Below are 26,007 nucleotides of genomic sequence, written 5' to 3' on the forward strand. Positions count from 1 at the left end.
CCATGCCTTGTCAGTGTTTTGTTCTTTTTTTTTTTTTTTTTTTTTTTCCCCTCCCCTTGGTGAATCAAACTTGTATTATGCTGTATTTGTCGCAAGGTCTTTTGCCTCTACAGATGGACGCTGCCTTGTGCCTGTGTTTACTGAGGTTGTTTGATTGGTAAAACAAATTCCCTCTTCAGTTCCCCTGAATGAAATGAAAAATCATTAGAGATTTAATTACCAATAAAGAGATGACCTATTTATAGGAGTTGTATTTGAAGCTTGATGTGAGTTTGTCTGAATGTCTGTCTGTCTTCACCTTCTGAGCCACTGCATTCCGAAATGTAGAGCACAGGGTTGATGTTATGTCATGGCAGTATATTAATTTCCTAGTAATGCAATTTAAAGTACTCATCATGTCAAGTTTAAAAGAAACCCTAAGCTTGGAAATAATGTTCATTGTCATTCTGTGGCTAAGCTGCCCCCCCCCCCCCCCCATCTCTATTTTTGCTGTGAGAAGTCAGCAGTTGTCTGCTGTGCTAATGTGAACAAAAGAACAAGAGCTGCTTTCAAAACTCATATTCACCAGAGATCGATTACGTAATGACACTACTGTCGGTGGACAGTCGTCTAGCATTGTGGGTGAACTGTAAACCAAAGGGGAAACTGAACACAGTCATGAATTCAATGTTTTTTTTTTTTTATAAATGGGTTGATTGTAAATAATGCAATTAGTTCATTCAGGGTGGATTTTTCCCCCCTTTTATTATATACAGAATGGCCCCAAAAAAATTATACACACTTCAACGTGTATTAAAAAATATATATATACACAAAATCTATGGTGAAGGAAATAGTTGCTTTTTAGTTTCTCAGGGATTTCTTTAATGTTGTGCATTATTTTTAGTAAACATTCCATTAATGTTGTCATAACTTATTTAAAATAACCATGTTATAACCATGGTAACCTGTAATAGTTTGGCGAATGTTCCGCTTAACATTCCAGAAACCTTGATGGTAACCTTGTACTATTAAGGAAGGTTCCAGAAACGCTTCACATTAGGGGAACGTTCTCTGAACCATCTCTGTTCAAATCCGCCCCTATACTGCTACAAATCTGATAACATTCTTGTTGCAATTGTGTCTAATAAAAAAATGTGGGCAGAAAAAGCCTTGTTTCTGAATAGGGCCAGACAGGTTCCTCTTTAAAATAATTACTCTTTACAACCTTAGTGAGCAGAAAAGCATCTTAAAACTATGTTCTACATTAAAAATGTCAAACACTGTGGTAGGTGGGCTAAGACAGCAGAAGACAGGAATTCCCCGTCTTCAACTATACATTTAACACTCTGATAACCTACTCGTAACATTCTAACACACCTAAAGAACAGGTGCTGTTTTTCATTATGTATCACACTAACCTATGAACATCAGTCACTCGATGTGTGCTATTATTTTTTTTGTATATGATTAGGTTTATACATTAGTTTATATTATACATAGATTCACTCTTATTGCTCTAAGAGTTATCATAAATCTGCATAGGAACAATGGCATGACTTGACTATGTCATAAGAACTGTTATTTTATTAATGAAAAATTACTTGGCTCATAAAATAAATTTGTTTTTTGGGGGGGCGGGGCTTGGGGTTCCAATTTTCTCCCCAATATTAGTCATAGCCAATTCCTCTCCGTCACTAGGGGGGCTTCCACATTAAAGCTACTACTACCACTTAGTCGAGAGGACAAAGACTATCCTGTTCCTGCACTGATTTTTACAGAACTTACACGAGGGTGATTCAGAAATTATCTGCATTTTGGCTGTACAATTTATTTTACTTGTAAACTGGGGAGACCATAGCCTTGGATGGAAAGCTTTTTGATATAGCTGGGGTGCGGATCATTTTTAAGTCAATTATTTTTAAGACATTGATCTAATTCCAGCCTCCAGTAGGGGACACTGTGAAACAACATCTTCCTCATGTAGATGAAACCTCCTGCTGGATTATTAGTTTGATCAAGCAGCAGCTTTTGGGGATCGCTGGTGCAACTAATGTTTGCGTAAGATAATTTCTATATATCGGGGGGGGGGGGGAACCTGAATTAAATATGATTCAGCACAAGTTTCAGTTAAGGCAGTTGTTTAAAGTGGTCTTAAAGTGACTGTAAAAGTGACTTAGCTAAAAATGTATAGTCCTTATGAACCGACCCACGTTTTAACCTCTGTGGTATTCATAAACGTATTTCACACGTTTATGTATATGCAATCAGATATTCTTTTTTGTAGTCAGGTCTACTCTACTCAAATATTACTGTAATAACCACAGAAATCTATATGTAGTTTTCTCCTTAAGGAACTTACCATCACTGCACAATCATACATGAGCCAAATGATGTGCAATCGCTAAGCTGTTACTCATATCCCGTTACGGTCTTCATGCCAAATAAGAACATTGTTATGGCTGGAAAAGCAAGGAAGGAGTTGTTTTGGCCCAGTAGATAAAAAGATCTAGTTTTAAAGCAAATAATTGAAATTAAACAGACAAGTGTAGAAAGTGAATTAAAAAAGAACCGAAGCATTCCTGTTAACGGAGAGCATTTAAAGATATATTGCAAAGGCTCAGATATACAAGAGTATATAGATAAGAGTGATAGATTTGACCCGGTGTGCAAAAATAATAAGAATCTGTTTGCAAGATTTGTTACAGATTTTGGGAAATATTTGGGCCAGATCAGAGCCAGTATGGTCACTGTCTATACCACTTTATCCTGTATACAGGGTCACAGGGGTCCTGGAGCCTATCCCAGGAGACTTGGGGCATGAGGTGGGTTACACCCTGAAGTGGGAGCCAATTCATCACTAAGGGCAATTTGGGAAAGCCAACTAGCTTAGAAATGTCTTTGAACTGTGGGAGGAAACTGGAGCCCCTGGAGGAAACCCATGCAAGAATTGAACCTGGACCCTGAAGGTGCAAGGCAACAGGACTGGATTCAGATCTTTTATGTCTATCTTTCTTTCTTTTTCTTTTAGTAGATATTTAAAATGGAACTTTTCTTATAAAAAACAAATAGTCCGTATAGGCTTTATCCTGTATACATGGTTGTAGGGAGCCTCAAGTCTATCCCAGGAGTCCCACAGGGTGCCAATCCAACACAGGGCACACACACATTAACTTAAACTCACACACTATGAGCAATTTGGGATCGGTCTACAAATATCTTTAGACTGTGGGAAGAAACCTGTTCGAAATCCATGCACACAGATGTGAAGCGGGAATCGAACCTGGACCCTGGAGGTGCAGGGGCAACAAGTCTTTGTTTTTTGTAGCTACTTAAAAGGGAGCTTCAGCTGAGACTAGAAACCCTATCCTGATTCATATTCACTGTGCAGATGTGGGACTGGTTGCTTATTTGGTTTAGTCTCAAAATTTTAGTAAAAAATCTTTTCTTTGTTTCTTTCAATGCTTCAGTCACTTGGTATTGACAGCAGTGACAACAGAGCTGTATTTGCATAGGGCTGTGCGCCTCTCCATATAGGCGTGTTACTTTTCGTTTGTTGATTTCGGTTACAGGAAAGGAGAGGAAAGGAGAGGGGGGTCAGTCTGACATCCTGCCAAGCAGTTTGGGGAAAAAGCACGAAACCAGAGCCTTTAACTACAGTACGGAGGAATCGAGGGATCACACGGACTCGATCCACTCGGAGAGAAGAAGAACACCAGGATGGGTCTGATCTAAAAACGACCGACTGTTGTCGTCATCATTTATTACTATTAGGAGTAGTATTAATTAATAACCATTGTTGCCGTCATGAATCCGGCTGAGCAGACGGTCACGTGGCTCATCGCGCTCGGTGTGCTGGATTCGCCGAAAAAGCGCGTGTCGGATCCTGAGAGCTTTCTACAGACCTCCCTGCGGGATGGCGTGGTGCTGTGCAGGCTGCTCGAGCGGCTGCGTCCCGGGTCGCTTCTCACGGTAAACAAACAAACAAACAGCTCTTTCTTACGCTCGCGCATCCTGCACGCGATTCAGAACGAAAAAAACCCTGCTGTTTTTTTTTGGATCGAGCGCGCGAGCTCTTCTTTATTGCGTGAGTGAGCGCGAGCGCTGCTGGGATCGATTGTGAGTGTGATCCGTGTGCGCGTATATTCCAGGGTTTACGGCTACCGTATATCCACTCACTGAGCTCTTTAATTCGCACACAATATTTAGACAAATAATTAGGGAAAAAAATATATCAGCAGTTGTATTCATAATACGTAAAGCTTTTTATTTTTTAAATTCTTTTTGATAAGACAAGTCAAATCATAAGGATCATACAGCTTCAAGCTGACTAACTCAAAGAACTACTCTTTACAGCTGTGCTGAACAAAAAAAGCACCTCTGAACTTTAAGCCAGATGTGTTTAACCAGCACGAGAGCACATCTGGGTACACTCCTGAAACAGAAAACTTTCTAGTACACTCCCCATCATCCTGTATAAAGGGTCGCTGGGCGCCTGAACGGCATTGTGGCTTAGTGGTTAGCACTGTCGCCTTGCACCTCCAGGTCCTAGGTTCAATTCCCTTCAAATTTGTTGATTTGTTGGTCTGTGTGTGTGGAGTTTGCACTTGTTTCTAAGTCAGCTGCCTTGATCATGTTCCTTTCCTGACACTATTTATCACACAAGATGAGTAACCCACATACAGTATTATTTCCTAAATAACAATCATAACTTGCTTATAGGACAGCAATTAAAGTAATTGTTTGGATAATTCCTTAATTAGAATAATACACATACTACCTATTGATTAATAGGGTTATATGAGGTACAGTGTTCACCTAGAAGTTCTATGATCTTTATGTTATATCCATTAGCAAATCAGCTATTGACAAGATAGAGAAGTAGGGATCCCCTTCACATTTAAAGGGACAGTGCAATTTTTTTTATAGTTATTGTTTTCTCACTTACTCACACACAACAGGCAATTTGGGAACGCCAGTTAGCCTAATCTGCATGTCTTTGGACTGTTGGAGGAAACCCACCCACCAGTCTTAGAATAATCTCTGCGTGACACACTGTTGCCTGGACGAAATTTTATCCAAAGAGGCATCACACCCAGGTATCCAAAGCCTTTCTCAGCCTTAGGATTTAGAGACTATTCCAGGAATGAGGCATGAAGCAAGATTATGCCCCAGATGAGACGCCAGTCCATCACAGGGCACCAGGTATACAAACACTCATTCACATGCAGGGGTGATGAAGAGTAGTCATTATTGGCATGTTTTTTGGTTAGTGGGAGGAAACCAAAGAACATGTACAAAACCCACAGACATGAAAACATGCACAGAACCTCCGCACAGTTTTCTCTTATTTTGTAATGTGAAAACATGAGACTGCTAAAATCCCACTTGTACACAAATATCAGCAAGTAGCTAAACAGCATTGTGGAAACTGTTTACCAGAAAACCAGAAGGTAGATGTATGAAGTCTGAACAGCAACAAAAAGTAATACAGTCTTTATCTTCTATACCGCTTATCCTGTGTGCATCGCAGGGGGCCTGGAACCTATCCAAGGAAACTTAGGGCATGAGACGGAGTACACCCTAGACAGGGTGCCAATTCATCGCAGGGCACACACACACTAACACACTACGGGCAATTGGGAAACACCAATTAACCTAATGTATAAAATGCAGTCTTTTAAATGTAAACCTTTTGCATGCACATATTATTCATAATGGCGGCAGTGTGGCTAGGTGGTTAGCACTGTCACCTGGCATCCCCAGGGTTTGGGTTCGATTTCCATCTCGGTTCTGTGTGTGGATTGCATGTTCTCACCATATCTATAAAATACTGTCTGGGAATGTAAAGATATAAAATGAATATGATACCCACATATAAAAGGATTTTTTGTTAAGAAATGTGAATGACTTGTGTTGTTGCACAAAACCTAAAGTATTGCAGAGGATGAATTTATGCAACTTTATGTTTTGTTTTAACAATTTCATATCTGCTGAAAAAAAAAGTTTGGCATGCCACTTTAAATCTCTTCTTTGGCAAAACTTTTTTTTTTGTGCTCTTTTCATTTCGGTGTCAGACACATTTCTTCCTTAACAATTATAACAAGCCCTTATCACATTTCAGAAACGTTTGCATTTGTTTTAGTGGTGGGGGATTTGTCATGTTATAAAAAGTTGTTTGAAGAAAATTTTCTACATGTGCTCCAGTTGCCTCCCACAATCCAAGGACATGCAGATTAGCTCAATTGGCATTCCCAATTCGCCTATAGTGTGTAAATGAGAGTGTAAATGTTTTCTGGAGTTTCTATCACGGTTGTACTATTGGAATAAATAAGAAGGTAATCGGCAGCTATTGTAGATATTAGGCGGTACGTTGACTTGGTGGTTATCACTGTCACCTTGCATTGCCCGGGTTCGATTCCTGCCTCAGGTGTCTGTGTAAGGAGTTTGCATGCTGTGCTTGGTGGGTTTTCTCAGGGTGCTCTGGTTTTCTCCCACAGTGCAAAGACATGCAGATTAAGCTAATTGCTGTTCCCAAATTGCCCGCAGCATGTAAATGAGTGTGTAAGTGAGTGTATGTGTGTGTGCCCCGCGATGGAATGGCACCCTGTCCAAGGTGTACCCTGCCTCGTGCTCTAAGTCTCCTGGGATAGCCTTCAGGTCCCCCACGACCCTGAATACAAGATAAAGCAGTATAGAAGATGAGTGAGTGAGTGTGAATGAGGGTGTGAGTGTGTGTGTGCCATGCGATGGGATCCCGTCTCGTGCACTAAGTCTCCTTAGATAGGTTCCAGACCCTCACAACCCTGTATACAGTATAAATCGATATAAATCCATGATGAGTGAGTGTATTTTCCTCTTGAGTTTAATAACATTTATATTATATACAGTATTTTATTTCTTTGAATGAATGCCCGAATACATCTTTAATGACACATTTTTCACTTTTTTAAGTGTCTAAGTATTTTATATATTAAATAAGACAATAAAAAATACATCTAAAAGTATTAAACCGTGTAACCATGTAATAACAGCTTTATTTTTAGCATGTCTCGCGCTGACTGCTGCATCAGTTTGTAAACACTCCTACGCTCGCTGCGTGTCGCCGTCATTTTGCGTCACTTCCGCTTCTCGAACACCTACCCGTTGGCTAGGTAGCGTTCTGCAGCTGCAGTGGCGATGTGAATAAGTGTCGCTTGCTCATGCTGTATGGTCTTAACCGAGTGTGTATCCTGGTGTATCATACAGTTTCAGCCATTTCCCCTCTCATGCTCGCAGGTTTTTCAGGAACCGAAGAGTGACTCCGAGTGCTTGAGCAACATCAGGGAGTTCCTCCGAGCCTGCGCTTCATACCGAGTGGAGGTGAGCAGCCTGCTGGTGACTTGTTTATGTTTACTGTTTATTTGCTGCTTGTTTTTAGTAGGTCCCCAAACACAGCTTCGTTTAAGCTTGTGGCGTTTAATACAGATCGGGTAAGACAACCTTGCGCTAATTGGGAAGCTGAGAATCACATGAAGAGCTAATCCTCTCCAAACCGCAGTGCACGCTGGGACTTGTACTTCTCCTGCATAGGTGTTGAGGGAAAAAAATAATAAAACAATGGCTTGACATTCAGGCTGCAATAAATCAGCATGACTGCATGGAGCAGGACTGAATCTCATATTGCGAAATAACATTGACAGCTTAGAGCCTCCTCCCAGAAATAATGCAATCTCCAAAAGAGTCCTGATTTGAAGTGCAAAAAAAAAAAAATCATTATGGATCATCTTGATTTATGACAACATTTTCTGAATGGAAGTGGGTGTGATGCATGCAGGTGGCATAGTGGTTAGCACCGTGGCCTCGTACCTTCAGGGTTAAGGGTTCGATTCCCACCATGGGTTCAAATCCCACCTTCAGGGTTAAGGGTTCGATTCCCAGCATGTGTTCGATTCCCACCATGGGTTCAATTCCCACTTTCAGGGTTGAGAGTTTGATTCCCACCATGGGTTCGGGTCCCATCTTCAGGGTTAAGGGTTTGATTTCCACCTGCAGGGTTGAGAGTTTGATTCCCACCATTGGTTCGAGTCACATCTTCAGGGTTGAGGGTTTGATTTCCACCTTCAGGGTTAAGAGTTTGGTTCCCAACCTTGGGTCTTTGCGTATGAAGTTTGCCTGTTCTCCCCGCGCTTGGTCTGTTTCCTCCAGGTAGTCCAGTTTCCTCCCACAGTGTTAGTTGGCGTTTTCCAATTTGCTTGTAATGTGTGTGTGCAGTGTGATGGATTTGACTTGGGCGGGGTTTACCCCGCCTCATGCCCTAAGTCTCCTGGTATACGCTTCATGCATCCCTGCAACCCTTATTACAGGATGAAGCAGGATAAATGATTGTGTGAGTGAGTGAGTGACTGTGTGTGTACACACCCCCCTGTGATGGATTGGCACCCTGTCCAGGGTGTCCCCGCCAAGTCTCCTGGGATAGGCTCCAGGCCCCCCACGACTATGTACATGAATTATTTTTGTTATATAATCGTGTACTCAGAGAGACAACCCTTACATAAAAAATTTGTCTTTTATCTTAGAATGATGGGGGGGGGGGGGGATTCAGTGATGTATCACAGTTCTTTTCTTTTGGTGTTTTATTTATCACCATACTGACCCCAAATTCCCAGCTCCTTTAAAAAATAGATATTGTTTTGTTATTCAGTGGCTTAATTTATTTAACAACCTTGCTGATTAACTAGTCCTTCAGTGACTGAAGGCTTGTAGGACTTTTAATATGCGGCGTACGTTTTACATTTTTCCTTTCTGCTCACCCTGATGTCGGCTGGCCCACCAGTTCTTCTCAGCTACACATTGTTTCGGCATCAAAAGCTGGTTTTATCTGTCGCTTTGGCCCATGGTCAGTCTCAAGACAAACCCTCTATTGTGGTAAACTGTGTGTCTGAATGAGCCTGTCTTCCAGTTCATTAATGGCTTTCAGGGACAGGCACACTCTAGCGCAGTAAGTGGCTCTCCAGAGAACAAGAAAGGGAGGAAACCCAAAGAAAGCCAGACAGTTTCCTCTTTTAGGATTAAAATAAAGGTCCGACAGCACAGCGATCGTGCACTCAGTCTTAGATTAGTGATTTTTATTACTGTCTTTACAGTCAGAGTAATGTACATCACTGTGTCACCTGTACAACAGGGTGAAACTTTTAATCTAGTTCCTGTTAAACTTGAATATAATAGACACAATGAAGTCTTAACTGCTGTCTGTGAAGTTCATTGTGTATTGCACTTATAGCACAAAGCTGTTGAATTTTCCAGTCTGATTGATCAGCAACTCTGACACACGTCCCAGATGTCAGTCACAGGTTTATATTGGTCGTCTTTTAGTTTCTGTTATCTAAAAGAAAAACCTCTAGTGCAGGAATTTGTGTAGCAGGCGCTCTACATAATTTAAGCCGTGCAAAAATGTGAGTTTTTATTTAGGAAGGAAGCAATGCTCCGACAAGACCTTTCATTTGTTTTTGTTTTTTTACTTCAGACTGTAACTGAAGTTACTCACACACTGAATGTCGAGCTGCTTGTTCTCTGCTCCTTTTTTGCCACCCACAAGTCAGCTCTCGCTGTCACATGACGGCAGCTAGTTGGGAAAAGAGAAGGGAATTGCATCGTACGAGACGTGGTAAAGCCGAACAATCACATCTTTTTTGCAGCCCATGCTGCCTCACAAAGCAGAATATGATGCAACAAGGAAAGCGCCGTCTGCTGTGTTTCGGATACGTGAGCTCACATATACTACTGATGATTGACTAGGGGTGCTCTGATTGACAAGTGCGCCAGTTTTGCTTATCAGGTAACATCTTTTTTTACGGTAGTGGGAAACTTTCCTGTTGTACTACTCAGGACTCCTGATTTGCTCTTCATAAGAGCTTTACGAGAGAAACGGAAAGCTTATGTGGGAACGACTTTAAACTGCTTTTAGAAGGAAAAGGTTCACAGGAACTAGCCTGGCACTTTAGACATGACTATAGATAGTTACATAAAACAGATAAAAGTAGATTTTGTAGTACTTCACTAAATTTGTCATGTGTTTTTCAAAATGTACTTTTTTTGTGATTTTAAGACAATTAAACGGGTCTCCAGGTTGCATACACAAACAAAAACCTCAGAAAAAAACATTTCTTTCTTCGTTTTCATGTTGGCTAGAGTTTACAGAAGCCAGAGTTTGTTGGTCAGGGCTACTGTTCTCTGAAGGGGTGTGGCTCAGCGGTAGCTCATATACTGTATATACATAGACAGAAAGGAAGCATTTGGAAGAGGAGTGAAACAATGAATTTTATCTATAAAAAAATTATTGAGATTTTTATAACCGTAGCTGTTATATACACACTTCGGGGACCTGTGTTAAGAAATAGTTAAATATGGATAATAACCATTTATTGTTCAGTTATACAAAAAATCAAATCAAATCAACTTTTGTCTGTTGGGTCGTGATTGTTTTTCCATAACATCTTTCCATGCCATGCTTTATTTCATATCATTGATCAATTATTAAATTATGCTGCGATTTCTTTAAAGTTTTACAAAATGTAACTTCTTGTCTAGGTAGCAAAATCGTTTGGGTTTTGGGCAGAGTTTGTGCTTTTAATGTTTAGAAACGCGCCTGTCGTATAGTGTGTACTGTTTATTTTTAAGCATTAAATCCTACAATCCAGAATCTCATTAAAACTAGAGACACAATGATGTACTGTACTACCTGGCAAAAAAAAAAAAAAAAAAATTGCCTTTTTAAGATGGTTCAAATTATTGGGCTGCATCAAGCAAAGAAAACAACTAAGGAAATTTAAACGTATTGGAACTGGGTTAAGAACGCTTAAACACATTATCAAAACATGGAGGGATAAAAAAATGTGTCCATAAGAAAACCACTTTCATAGTAGCACAATTCAGAAAAAAAAGCTTTCGGGTGACTGACTGAAAAAATCATGGTGAATACCTAGATCACACATTATCTCACTATTTATATTCATTGAACCTAAAATTCTGCACAAATTTTTAGGCATGTTGTATGAATTTGAATCGTATTTATGCCCTGATATTGTAATACTGTGACATGATGGTTTTTAAAATCAGTGAATCAGATTAACGTGAACAACTTGGAGTGTTTTATTTTGGAGCCGATTCAGCCTCTGCTCCATTTCAGACCCAGTTACACAGATGAAGCAGGAAAAAGAGACACGAAAGAAACAATAGGTTACAAGATCCACTGATTATGTTTCTTTTTTTTCTTTCGTATTATCTCACAGACTGATTATCTTTTTCTGATAACGTTCCGAGTTTAAGGCTCATTCCTGATTGTAGCAGAGCCTTGCAAAAAATCTGTCATCGGCATACCTCGGCACCTCCCTGTGTAGTTTTAGCGACTCTGTCAATCATCTCTAATTGCTTTGGATTTAAACAGAGCGCAGCTGTTAGGGGGCGGAAATTCAACATCGGCTCGTTCGGCTACAAAACACGGACCATGCAGATTCAGACTGAAATGCAGTGATGAGAGAAAAATGCAACCAAGAAAAAAAAAACAGCAGTAGCAGCGAATTAAATCTGCAAGCAGCGATAAGCGGGGCCAAGCACCTAAAGTCTACCAGCTTCACAGGATTTCGATTTAATCTCAAATGGTTAAACGTTAGTCGCAGAAGTCATTGTTCAGTACCTACGCTCTTGTTTGGCCATTTGGATGTGCACTTATGTTGTCCTATGTCAATCTGTCCTGTACCAGCTGGCCGGCTAATTAGGTCTAAGTTAGCTAGTTAGTTCGTTTTTTCGTTAGTTTATGTTGTTAAATTTATGTTGTTGTTTCAGTCTGTCTTGTCACTGTGTACTGAAGTGTATATGGTTGAATTGACAATAAAAGCCGACTTGACTTGACTTGGGTTTTAAAGTCACACTTCAATACAATAAGTGATATAAAAAACTAAAAAAAAACTGAATGTTTATTTATTTTTTAAAAAAGGTGTCCAACCTTAAATCCGTGGCTCAGGCGGGACACTGAAGAGGGCGTGAGCCGGACTTATCAGGCCAGCGTGAGGTTTTTGAAGAACCGTGGGAGCAATAGGGAGTCTGGAGTCTTGACAACCAGACAGACATGAATACACACATTCTTGTACACTACACACTAGTGCATGTAGGTAGCTGAAAATGCTCAAGTCTGTGTGTGTCACGAGCAAGAGAATGTGTGAGGGAGATGAATAAAAAGAAAGCATATGTTACCAGAGCTTTCTGTTTTCTTTTTCAGCTCTAGTCGTCAGAGGTGTCCCAGCACCTAATATTGTGCTGTAGAGTGTGATTGTGTGAGGGATTTATGGCAAAACTAGATCATGGAATAACAGACTTTCTGAGATTTTTTGCATGCTGTTGTTGTTGTTTGCATAAGCTATTCTAAGCATCGTTACGAAGTGCTAACGTACCTGCAACGGTGATAAGAGAGACACCGGAAAGTAGCGCTCTTCTGCTTTCTCAGATAGATAGCTATTAGGAACACAAACACTAGTAACATTTTAACCAGTTGGAAAAGAGGAAGTGTGTGTGTGTGTGAGTGTGTGTGTGGAGTTTGCATGTTCTCTCTCTCACAGTCCAAAAACATTTGGTTTAGGACGATTGGTGTTTCCAAATTGCCTGTAGTGTAGTGGTTGGTTGGTTGGTTGTTTGTTAATGTGTGTTTGTGTTTTCTCATGGTTCGATGACAAAGCCATCCAGGGTGTGTCATTCATGTGTTTTCCCTGCGATAGGCTTCAGACCCCGCCCCTGCGACCCTACACAGGATATAGATGGATGGAAAAAGGAAAGGATGTGGGATGTGTAAGAGACTACTACTAATAGTTAATTTCACTTCACACTGACTTTATGAAGGTGAACTTCGACCTGTAAATTTACAACCCTCAGGCATGTGAAACTTGAGACTCTGGATCCAGCCGTTTTCAGTGGATCAGTTTATCATCATCAGATCATCACTGATCCTTGGCTGTTGCCCTACACTTTAATACTACACACAATTCTAGTTTTATTACTCAAAGCCTAATTATTACTAAGTCATATACAGTGTTGACAAAAATTTATTTGAGTTATCTTTAGACATCTTTTTTTTCCCTACAACCTAGGCAATACGATGAACTGAATTTAAAAATAAAAGTCGGCAAATATACTGTACACTGAAAGTATGAGCATTTTTTCTGAACACAATGTGATGAGAACTAAACAGGTTTATTTGACCCGAGTGATGAGTGTGTCAGGATACGAAGGGAACTGTACAAGTCTCTGGAATTGGGGTTATAATCTGAGGTTACAGTGATGTGAAAGACTCAATGCTAGTTGATGCACAATATTTCAGTCATAAAAAAGCTCTGAAGTTGTAAAATTGTGAGAGCTGATAAGCCATTGATTATTAATGAATTACCAGGGTGAGTCAAAAATGATCTGCGCCCTTGCTGTGTTTTAGAAAAGACATAACTTTTCAACATAATCACTATCTTTTCAATACACTTACCTGTGTCGCAATGACCTGTAAGCCACGAACCCACCGCTGTCTTCACTTCTTCATCATAAGGGGATCTTTTATCCTCGTAGGGCTGCTTTTAGGAGACCAAACAGGTGATGCAGTGAGATGAGGACTATAGGGAGGATGCTTTAACACCTCAAAACCAAGTTTTTAGTGCTGACAGTGTGGGCAGAAGTGTGTGGATGCGCATCATCTTGCAGGATCACAACGCCCTCAGATAGCCAGTTTAGGCTTCAGCTCTTCAAAAAACCTCTCACTGTAACGAGCACTTACGATTGACGAATCTTTTTCCTGACGGCAATTACTAATGAACTGATATAACACGTTTACACCTGCACAGCAGTGACCGGAGAGACCGTAGACTTGAACTTTAACGCATAATTTTTGACTCCTTTTTGAATCCTTGTATATCAGTCAGATACTGCATGCATGAGACATATCGAGGCAATTGGTTTTAATTTAACAGGCTTTGCGGTTAAGAGAGCAGGGGCCTGCAACTCGCGACCTAGATACTGAATCACTCATGTCTCTCTGTGACCAGTGGAAGCTTTTTTTCCTAGCAGGTAACCATCCAGTTACATTAAAAAGGGCCATTAAAATGTATGGCGAAGATGTAATGAAAAAAGGTGATGATGAGAAAAGTGTAGAGCAGGTTGTAGGTGAGTTTGGAGGTTCTAAAGAGATTACTAATGTAAATCAATTGTGTGAAATGATCTATTATTGCTTGTTCAGGGTTCATTAAGAGGTTTTATTTATAGTAGACCATAAAGTGGTCATAACCTCTAAAAGTTAACCGCTTGATATCAAATGATCCTAAAATACAGAGGTTGTTGCTCTGGGCTGAAAGTTGGCATACTTGATTTTTTGCTCTTGTCTGACATGTTTAGCTGGAATTAATTTGGGTAAAGTGAATTTGTGTGTGTTTTAGTGATTAAAAAAAAATTATTAATAAATTTTTTTGTAGACATTTGAGGCTGATGATCTGTTTCACGGTCAAAACTTCACCAAGGTGCTGAATTCCTTGGTTGCTCTCAACAAGGCAACAGAAGGTAAGGTGTGTGTCTGTGTCTGTCTGTGTCTGTCTGTGTATATACAGTCCTTTGCAAATGTCTTAGGCACCATATTACTGTATATGCTGTACCAATTTTGTTATACAGTGGAACCTTGGATTATGAGCATAATTCGTTCTGGAAGCATATTTTAAAACACTTGTAAACCAAATTGAATTTTCCCATTAGAATAATAGAAACTCAAATTATTTGTTCCACAGCCCCCCAAAAATAAATACATTAAAACAATTAGAACAAAATATAAAGTCAAAATAAAAAAAATTACCCTGCATACAAATTAGTTAATTTTCATAAAAATAGAAAGGAGCAAGTGTGACAAAGTTTCCAGAAGAACTCGTATTCTCCAGCATTCTCAGTAAAACCTAACAACTCTATTACTTATAGTACTGTGCAAAGGTCTTGGGTACATACAGAAATATGGCATAAGCAAAAGATGCTTTTGAAAACATTTCTGCATAAAATAAACTTCTATAAAGAGCAATAAAATAAACAGTCAATATTTAGAGCGAAAACTTAGACACAGATTTGTGCAGTTTTATAAGAAAACAGCTGTTAGGTTTTACTGAGCTTAAGAATGGAGAATACGAGTTCTTCTGGTAACTTTGTCACACTCGCTCCTTTATATTTTTATGCAAATCCCAGGAGCGTACATTAGGTTTTTTGTTTCCATCTGAAAACTAGTCTCTTTTTTTTTTTTTGTCTTGTGATTTTTTTTTCTTTACAGCCATGCATATATATTTTCCTGTAATGTTATTTATTCATAATTTTTTAAGTTATATATGAAAATACTGAATGATTTTGTACATAATTATACAGACATGATAAACATGTATAACAAAATTGGTACAGCATACAATATGGTGCCTCAGACTTTTGCACAATACTGTGTGTATATGTGTATATACACACGCGTGTATGTGCGTGTGTGTGTGTGTGCGCATGTGCATAGAGTCCAGACACTTGAAATTGTTTAGCTAATGAAATGGGACAGTCACATATTTCCCCCTTAAGCATGTTTGCTGTACCAAGTGCTTGTGTGTGTCACTGTAACTTAAGCTGGTTGTTCTTCTGGATTTATAGCTACTGAATCTGGCACCGACTCCATATGTGCTCAACGCTCCTCTCTGCGAATCAAGTCCTTTGACTCCCTGAACTGTCAGCCTCCACGAAGGAGATCATCCAAACGAGTGCACAGCCAGTATTGCAGTCTGGTGAGTGCTAAAACGTTTATTAACCAAAAGAAAGCAAAAGTAGCAAAAAGCAAAACCAGAGTGTGTGTTCAGTACTTTAACTAAAGGTAGTAATACCCGGTAAAAAAAGTTATTAATAAAACTTGTACTAGGTTAAAATACTGTTATTAAAACTAGTACAATGTTTACAAATACTGTAGTATATATGTACTGTAAAAAAGTAGTGCATGATATTATTATTATTAATAATATTAATATTATTATATTAAAAATTACCTATTACTTAAAACTAGTACTGGGTTTTAAAAAATACTGTAATTAAAACTAGTATCAGGTTAAAAGAAAACTTTAAAGCTAATAGGATTCAAGCTAGTTCTTTACTGAAACTATTACCTGGTAAAAAAAAAAAACTAGAGCTAGTGCCATATAAAATACTAACTAAAATACTAATATTAACCTCAGTACCAGGTGAAAGTAATTGTACTACTAAAGCTAGTAGCAGTTGTTCTTTTTATTTTAATTTAGACGTTTTTAGCTCTGTCTGAACAAAGCAATGTTTTTCTGTTGTTTACTCTCTCTCTCTCTCACTTATCAGGACATGTCTGAGAACAGTTCAGCTCCGCTGTTGGTGAAGGCACGGTTTAATTTCCAGCAGACGAATGAGGACGAATTATGCTTCAACAAGGGTGACATCATCCAGGTGACTCGACAGGAGGATGGGGGCTGGTGGGAAGGCACGCTTAATGGCAAGAGCGGTTGGTTTCCTAGCAACTACGTCAAAGAGATCAAAGGAAGTGGTAAGTTTTTTGATCTTTTCAATCGAAATGTGAATCCGAATAAACTCTTTTTTTTCTTTTGTGGTTCTCATGTAGGACATGGGATAAAACCTGTGAAAGGTGCGGATGGGGATTTTTTTTATCAGAATTTTATGGGGGGAGAAAACTTGAATTAATGAACAAAAATAATGTTTCCTATTTACATCATCACAGTATTAATCGACCGCAAGTGAGGAATGGAAATGATGGGAAATATTTATAATATAATCTTCCTAGAAATGAGTCTTTGTACAGCCTTGTCTATATAAATAAAAAGATCTAGTAATAGATTATTTTCCCGACTTATGCCATGATGGTTTGTGCATTTCACAGCTATAGAGTTTTTTTTGTTGTTGTCAGAAATATGAGAAGCACCGAAGTAAGGCACTCGACTGAGAAAAACTAATCGTGGTTAATGGATTGAAATGCATTTTTATATGATGATGTGGCATCAGAACTAGGAGGCATGCCAGAAAACTTCAACTCATCACTAGCATTGTAGCCTCGTCACGTTCAGGATGCGGAAGAAAAACACATAAGGGATGGGTTGTTTAAATAGAAAAACATACATTTACAGCTAATGTCTAATAGGCAAAAAAACACTGATTACACCTTTAAAACAAGTATAAAAGTTCATTCATTAATTTTTTTCATTCATTTATCTTTTATAAAACATGATTTATTACTTTATCTTCTTTATATTATGTCAAGGATGTTGTGTTCGGTGCCCCAAATCCAGCCTTGACATGCAAACAAAATATCACCCCATTTGATTTGGTGTTCTCGAGTCAAGCATCATAAAGTCTCCTGTGAGCATCGTGTGGGCTATTAAAAGGGCGATTAACCTTTACATCGATTTAAGCTTGTGAGCTAGTGGACAGGCTATAAGACACTGGATTACACTGCTGGTTCTTGATTTGCTTATTAAAATGCCTTTATTACTAACAAAACATGTCCAAAGTCACTACTTTACATGAAAGCTATGAACAAAAGCTTGTGGAGAGCCGACGGCCTGCTAGCGTTAAGGTTATTATTAGCCAGATGATTTATTTTTTGGGGGGTGAGGTTTTCCTGTGTATGTTCCTCTGTTGTAGCCCGTGTGTCATTGTCAGCTTCACCTTCTGCTCAGGTTGGAGTATATATTTATAAATATATTTTATATACACACCCAGCTGGGTTAAACTCAGCGCCCCATATGCCTCTGTGGTTTCAAATTACTGAGTAGGGAATATGAATGGGGTTTCTATAGGATGACATCACAGCACAAACTAACGTCCTGATCAGGAAGGAAACGGTGTCTTCGGACAAAGACAGGAAGTGCTGCAGGCACCAAGTGCTGTTTCCCTTCAGCTACACACTGCAGCGTCTGATCACTCAGCTGCCCGCTCTGTGCTCCAGGGCTGGGTCTTGCTCTAAAAATATTTAATGCCGTTACCATAAGTTCAAGATCGTATTTTTCCGATCCACTTTAACAAAAAGAGAATATATCACACATGTATCCCAATGCAAATCCTAATTCATACTTTCAGCTGCTTTCATGTCTACACGCTTAATGTCAGTCATATTATTAAAAAATACAATTAAGCAGTATCGCACAAAAGAGAGAACTGTTGTGATGAATATGATGTGGTCGTAGGCATGAGAGCGTGGCCTGAGTTCCAGAGGCGTCATAAGCCGTGCTGATATTCAGCACAACAGCATGGCCTCGAGTGTGATATTGCTTTTATACAACAGTTCCACGAACCCATTTATTATCAACAGATTATGATTTGTTTCTTTATGTAACCATTTAATGTGCTCACACACACCATTCCACGACTGGCAGATCTGGTGACTGACCCTGTTTGTCCGCAAGATTAATTAACGGGAGTGAAAGGAGTCTTTGTAGCCAAAACGTGAGGAGAATAAACAATGGAGGTGGTGGACAGTCCTGTAAATCTCTTACGTTTCTACTTATTTAGCTTTAGAATATCAGCTCCATTAACTTCCAGGTTCTAGGGTTAAATTCTAAACAGCTATAAATAGACAAGTAGTGCAGTGGATTGAGGTTTTATAGAGGAATTTCGAAGACAGGCTTCCGTTAAAAGATAGTCAGCTTTGTAGCTTGCCTTAGGCGTAAATAAAACATAGCGTTTAAAAAGGACTTAGAAACAAATAATAATGAGGGAAAGTGTTCTTTCTGCGGATCATACAGACCTACGCTGAAACCGACCGTTATTGTAATTAGCGGTTGTTAGAACACCTGGGATGCGGAGTGATGCATGTAGTTAAGCGTCACAGTGCTGTTACCTCCCATTATTACCACTTGTGGATGCCTCTCGTCCAAAGCTATTTAAAATAATGTGGTTTAACCTTCTGATGTAACTATTTGTTACAGTTTTTTAGCTTCTTGGCGTTTTCCAAGTTATGCAGCATTAAAAAAACAAAAACATTTACCACAACTCGAAGTTGTCCAAGCTGAAGTTCACACACAAACAAGTTTGTTAAATGAACAAACTCACGTTCATAGCTGATTTTTAATTTTGAACATAGTTTACAGTACCAAATAATAACTAGTTCATGTTCATTTTTTTCATTATTATATATTTTTATTTATTTTTTTATTTTTTAAATGAGGATGTCACTGGAGGATTCTATCTCATGTCACTTCACCCCTTACTAGTCTGACGAGAGAGAGCACATTTCTTTATTCGGCTCACCAAATATTAGTGGTGATATAAATCTAATGAACAAAAACACACACTGGCGTTTCTTCTTTCTTACATTTCGTTTGTTTTTCTTGTTGTTTTTGTCCCTTTTTTCTTTCCATCATTTTGTTTCTTTTTTTTACGTTACACTTCTTTCTCTCTTGTTCTGGCTATATTTGTCTTAATTTCTTGGTTTGTTTTTTGTGGCTTTTTTTAAATGTATTTTTTTGATATTGTTATTTTTTTCTTTCCTTTATATTCTGGTGTTTTCTCTCTTACCGTCTGTATTTCCTGTAAACACAGATACTACAGGGTGTTGGACTCAGTGTCCTCCACAAACACGTTTCTTTTTTGTCTTCACATGAGAAGTGTGTGATACTGCACCCCACAGAGCCTGAGATATATACACACACACACACACACACACACCTTTTTTTCTTGGTATTCTTCACACTGAGCTGTGGAGACACACCTTTGCGGGGAAATGATCTGCCCCAAGGCTTGACGTTTTATCTCCTTCACCTCGGCCTGTGGTTCAGCTCTAACACAAACGAAATGTCTTCACATGTTGCATGGACCGTAAGATTTATTTTTTCTCTCTCTCTTTTTTTCTCTCCCTTTTCCTTTGCAGATAAGCCCATCTCCCCCAAGCCCGGGTCGCTGAAGAGTCCCAAAGTGTTCGAGGCCTGCGCTGCTACTAAAACCTACTACAACCTGGTACGAGTCACGCAACACTAATGCGAACGATCTGATCGTTCATATTAAAGAGGAACTCTACTGCCGTCTCACGCACACACACACACACACACACACACACACACACACACACACACACACACACACACACACACATTCCAACACACACACATTCCAACACACACACTCCAACACACTCCAACACACCCACATACAAAAGCACACACACCCACACACACATACAAAGTACACAGGTGCACACTGTAGGGCCTTTCATCCTTTTTTCTCTTTCTTTTTTCATCTATTTCTCACTTTTTTTACTTTCTCATTCTCTTTTCTCCTTTTTGCCTTTTCTACATTCTATCTCAAAAATCTTTCTTTTCTTTTTTTTTTTTTATCTTTTTGTTGCATTAATGTACAACTACATTTCCTCATTTTGAGACCTGTCTGTCTGTCTGTCTGTCTGTCTGTCTGGTATGACTGAGTGAGTCTGAGTTCATGACCTCTTTCATCTCTCACTGTTTAACCATTAGAGCGTCAGGTCAGAATGATGTTTGCATGTCTGTGAGTCAGTTTAAGTGCTTTGAGTGGTGTGTTACAGTGTGTGTGTGTGTGTCTGAGTGTGTGTGTGTCTGAGTGTGGAGTTGTAATGTAGGTCATTGTTTCCTTCTCACTGGTCTCAGTGACAGCTGGGCATTTAGCCCTTAGCCCTTTGTGTGTGTGTGTGTGTGTGTGTTTGTGTGTGTGTGTGTGTGTGTGTGTGTGTGTGTGTTTGTGTGTGTGTGTGTGTAAGTCAGGTCCTGTTTCATGGTTAGAGAGTTCAGAGGTTTAAGTAAATTTGATCTCGTCTGTTGCATGGAGTGGCGTAAATTAAATTTATGGCGAGATGTCAAACCGACACGTTAATGGTCATAAATATTGGCACCCTTCGAGAATATCAAACAAAGACGTGTCTTGCTATTTCTCTATGAGTATTTAGTAGTATCTATTTTTATTCAGTAACATTTACTATTTAAAATTTACAGAAGTTTCCTTCCTTAAATTGTTTTTTTCCCCCCAGTGACTGTTGCCCCTTGACTATTTCCTGTTTTTTTTGGTATGAAATGAAAGTTGGACACGTGTGGAATCCCTGTGTCCCCAAACTTAATAATACTATCATCGAAACAATAGAGATAGACATTTAATTTATTTAAAAATGCTCTGAAACAAGCAAAATAAACATGATCAATACTAACGATGGCTTAAAACGCGAAAAAACCTGTGAGTTGAAACGAAGAGCCTGTAAATGTATAAACCTAAAAAGTTATAAGAAATCAGTTTCAGTTATCAGTTTATTGTTGGCTAAGTATTATAAGCACAGTGGGCAGCAACTTACTTTCAGTGGGCTGCAACTTACTTTCTTCAATCCTTTGTAAGTTACGTTTAGCCCACATACTTTTTTTTACCCCCCTTAATTGGTTTTATTCTTAAATAAATATTATCACGGTGAAAAAGTTGTGTGTTGTTTATCTGAGGTTGTATTTGCCTAATACGATCAGATTTTTTAAAATAATGTTTTTATGCCAAAAACTAAAAAAATGGAGCACTAACTTTTGCACGTGACTATACATCTTTCACATCTTTTCTTTGGTAGACTTTCTGGAATAAGGCTCAGTCCTGGGGTTTACTCCATAGTAGAGAGAATGAGGTTGCTGGTTATGCAGAAAAAAATCTTAATATTTCAGAAAGCGTGGGCTTACAGTTTATTTTAATAGAACTGCACAGAAGATGCACATTTACATTAAGCGTGAGTACTTTCTGTAGTCGATGTGTCTTACGCTTGTATCTTAAAGACAAAACACTTTTAGCTCTGAAAGCCACATGTCTTCTCCCAGTCTGCTTTGCTCTTATTGTAGGTTCTTCATTAGTGAAGGTGGCTTCCAGAATTTCCACTCTGGCCTGATTCTGTCATCCCCCTTTTCTCTCTCTTTTTTTCCCTCTCTTTCTCTCTCGGTTATGATAAAAAAAGAAAGATGATTCCTCTCTCTGTGTTATACAGTAATTGCTTTAGAGATGCAGGTCTTTGTGCGCTCAGAGATGAGGGCGCGAATGCAGGGCTGTATTAAACCCCGTCAGTCAGCGCTGTCAGCTGTCAATGGGAGAGCTTTTATAACTGAAACGTATGAGCTGTTTTGGACGGTGTGTACGCGAGTGCAGTTCTACATTCAGGATACCGGGTTAATTAATCCAATTGCTTGGGCCGCCGGGCTGGCTAATTTTATTTTCAAACCAAAATAAATGAGTTACAGATGTGATACGATCCCCGCTCGCTTGTTCTCTCTCAGCTCAGTTTTCTCAGTTTTGGCCATTTAGAGCTGCTTCTCAGTTTATTTTTTTTTTTAATACACGAATCCAACTGAGCCTTCAAAGGTGTGTAAAGGGGGAAAATGGCAGCATTAAAATATAATGATTTCATACACTTCAGGGAGACAATTTGATTTTGCTTCAATTCATGTTTGAAATATTGAGCTGTTGCATGTGACATCACAACATCCATGGCCCCGCCCATTTCTGGAGATTCCCAGTTCCATAGTATTGTCTGTTTGCCTCTATATATGTGTTTGTAAATGTTTTGTTTGTTTGTTTTTTAGGTGATTGAGAATATTATGCAGACAGAAACAGAATACAGCAAAGAGCTCCAAACACTGCTTTCAACGTACTTGAGACTACTGCAGCCCACAGACAGGTAGCTACTGTAGCTAACGATAACTGATCCATGTCATCACTATATATGCGACCAGTTTCATTCTTTACATAGTTCTTATTTACTACTAAATACATTTTAAATTCCATTTTAGCTACTTCTTTAGAATGATGATGATAAAATAAAGGTTTTGGTTTTGACAGATATCTGTATGTGCTCTATTGACTTGGTTGCCTTTTAACTATTAGTAGTGTTTTTGTACCTAGTGGTCAAAACTGGAACTGCAGCAGGTGCTAATAGAAGTCTATTGGGACAGGGAGCTAATTGCCCCGAACCTGCTTAATGAACATTTTTATAAAAGGAGGTGCAGTGTACAGGATGTGTAAACCCAACACTTAAAATCCAGGGTCTTATTTTAGTTCTGGTCAATTTCAGCCAGTGTTTATGCACAAATAAAAAAAAAAAAGAGGAAATATTCCGATGAATTTTTTCCTGTTTGTGTGTTGGTCGGGGATTGAAGAAGCCAATTAGATTGTTTTCTCAAATGTGATCTTATATAAGAAGATACCATCCCCCAGCTTGTTGCTTTGATTCAATATTACAATTTCCTCAGATTTTGTAAAAGAAGTTTAATAAGGAATTAAATTTAGCCCATTCATTATAACATTAGTTTTCTCATTTGAAAACCAAGGGCAGCATTTAAACAATACAAACTAACGTTAAACACGTTTAACTTTTAAGATTTGCATGAATTGCCACGCGATACAATTATACAGATTCAACTAAATTAATGCATTTTCAGGGACCTCTGAGGATTATGAGACTAGTTTTAATGAAATAGTAAAATAAGACCTTCAAAGCAAACAATGAGCATTTAATCTCCAAATTTTATCACACAGAGGCAAAGTTTAAGTGCAGATTGCCTGTCTGATGTACAGAACAGTTTGTTATTGCAACGATAAAGAAAGATAAAACAGGATTACGTTGTGGATATTGTTTATTCAGTAAAAATGCGAGTAAACACTTGTTACTCAGACCTAAAAAGAAAAATGGAAAGAAAAACTTCTAGATTGTATGCTAGATCAATTTTTTATTTTTTTTTGCCAACTGGCCATTTTGGTGTTGCTCAAAAATTGGATGACATTATAAGCCTGTTCTGCAACAACGGTGTCCATGGTCATGAGCTGTTTCTCTACGTTATACTGTATTCTCTAAGAATAAACTGCCATGCAAATCTAAGAATAATGAAATGGAAATACACACACAAGCTCAACAGTTTAGCATTCAGTGTCATTGGAGGAAGTGCTTTTATTTATTTCACCCCGTGATCGAACAGAAATCTAATGGTAAAAAAAATTGTGCTGTCCCAAGGCACAAATTTAATTAAGCCTTGGACAACAACCGTTTTCTCATCTCATTTTATTCACTGTATCCCTCTGTGTCTTTTTCAGATTGACCGTGACAGATATCGCTCACATTCTGGGCAATCTAGAAGAGATCAGCTCCTTCCAGCAGACACTGGTACAGTCACTAGAGGAATGCACCAAGTAAGGCTAAGCTAATGTCAGCATGATTGTGCTATTTTCTGTACTTAAGTTAAAACTGTTTGCCTAAAAAACCTGCAGCGCAGCAGTGTTTAAGGAGGATTTAAAGAAAGCGTGCTGTGAGATTCTCCATGTGAGCTTCTGAGGCCATCTACTGGCGGCTTTCAGAATTTCACACATCTTTAATATCAATTGTGTTTAATAAATAAAATATATCTTTTTTTTTCCACTTAAGTAACTAATAAACCAGTAATTGTAGATATTTTAACTACTTTGGTGCATGTTTGAGTGAGTAGAATGCATAATAGTCAAGATATTGTGTAAGTTAATGTTATTAGAGGGACTAACTTGAACAAAAAGTATAATATATAAATATATTATGTTTGCTTATTCTTTATTTATTTTATTTGTATATTATACAATTATACTTTGTCATTTCAGTTAAAGCTTAGTTTGGGATTGTATTATTATAGTATTACTATCCTCATGGTGTTAATATTGTATTACTATACTGGCTACTGAATGTTTATAATTTCAATAAATTATCTATCTATCTGTCTATTACTGTTAATCAAAAATAAATGAATAACAGACTCATCTGTTCATATGCTCTCTCTCTCTCTCTCTCTCTGTGTGTGTGTGTGTGTGTGTGTGTGTGTGTGTGTGTGTGTGTAGATTTCCAGAGAGCCAGCAGAGAATCGGGAGCTTCTTCCTGTCCCTCATACCCCAGATGAAGAGCCTTTATGTAGCTTACTGCTCCAATCATCCCTCTGCTGTCAGTGTCCTCACACAACACAGGTATATACACACACGTCTACACACCAGTGTCTATAGATGTACAGTAATGTTCAGAAGTCTTGAACCACCACTAATTCTACATTAAATGACGTAGGTTAAATTAAAGAAATTAAAACAAATATTTTATTGCGGCAGGCTGCAAGTTGCCAAAAGATACAATATTAAAAAATTGGTTATGTAGCAGCCTTAGCAGCAACCTCGTTTCCCCTCTCATCTGTTCCAACCACTCAGCATTCAGCATCACAGTATACTAATCATTTGATTATCTGTCATCTTCTGCACCTGTTTCTCACTGGTTCATGCCTTAAGTCGGATGTTTTTTATGCTCATAGGTCCCTGTGTGGCTTAACAAACAAAAACATTTCTCTGAAACTGCTCAGATACAGGGACTGTGCTGGGCAATATGACCTCAAATCAATATCAAAATTAATTTAACCTTTTACCTCGATTATGATAAATGAAAGAGGTTTTTTTTTGCCTGCTGGTACTTAGTTAATAACCTAGTAATTTTTTATTTTTTTAGTTAATTTTTTAGTTAATTTTTTATTTGTTGCCTAGCCCTGAAATGAGCGGCTTGCAAAAATGTGTCTGCCTCTTTAGAAGGACAATATGAATAAATGAGGAGTGGCACAAGACTTTTGGACAGTACTGGTTATGTACAATGCATATAATACAGTTTCATGTGTACAGTACCACAGTAGTATAAACACTAATTGCATTTTGTAGTGATACTTTTGTCAGCGTTTTCAATTCAATTCTTAGTCCCGAGATAAATGTTCCAGTTAGTTGTTATCATGTCAATCCAATCCTGTTTCGTTCAGTCAAGTTTTTTTCGACTAAAAGTCTGGGCATTTAAGTCTTGTTTAAGTCTAAGAATTCCATCATATATGATGATTAACTATTCAAATTAGTTCACGGTTAACATGTGACCCGAACAGTGGGAAACGATGCATATAGATTACAAATAATTTTAATCTGTTACACCACTAGATTTTATTATAATGATGTCATAAAACTTGCCTGGTCTAA

General features: G+C 38.5%; 1 protein-coding gene across 2 annotated transcripts in view; it reads left to right on the plus strand.

Moving 5' to 3' along the window:
• The first annotated feature begins 3,601 nt into the window (after positions 1-3,601).
• The window catches only part of arhgef7b (Rho guanine nucleotide exchange factor (GEF) 7b), a 32,951-nt gene continuing 10,545 nt past the window's right edge, over positions 3,602-26,007 (plus strand). The window contains exons 1-9 of one of the 2 annotated variants that reach the window (XM_053477165.1): positions 3,602-3,951; positions 7,258-7,341; positions 14,460-14,544; positions 15,646-15,776; positions 16,351-16,552; positions 19,889-19,974; positions 22,584-22,678; positions 24,088-24,183; positions 24,856-24,978. In XM_053477165.1, the coding sequence (XP_053333140.1) occupies positions 3,787-3,951; positions 7,258-7,341; positions 14,460-14,544; positions 15,646-15,776; positions 16,351-16,552; positions 19,889-19,974; positions 22,584-22,678; positions 24,088-24,183; positions 24,856-24,978 (1,067 nt within the window). In that variant the 5' untranslated portion in view covers positions 3,602-3,786. The remainder of the gene's footprint in view (positions 3,952-7,257; positions 7,342-14,459; positions 14,545-15,645; positions 15,777-16,350; positions 16,553-19,888; positions 19,975-22,583; positions 22,679-24,087; positions 24,184-24,855; positions 24,979-26,007) is intronic. The other variant, XM_053477164.1, reaches the window with a different exon arrangement.

This window comes from Clarias gariepinus, chromosome 18 (assembly GCF_024256425.1).
Source record: "Clarias gariepinus isolate MV-2021 ecotype Netherlands chromosome 18, CGAR_prim_01v2, whole genome shotgun sequence".
Classification (NCBI taxonomy): domain Eukaryota; kingdom Metazoa; phylum Chordata; class Actinopteri; order Siluriformes; family Clariidae; genus Clarias; species Clarias gariepinus.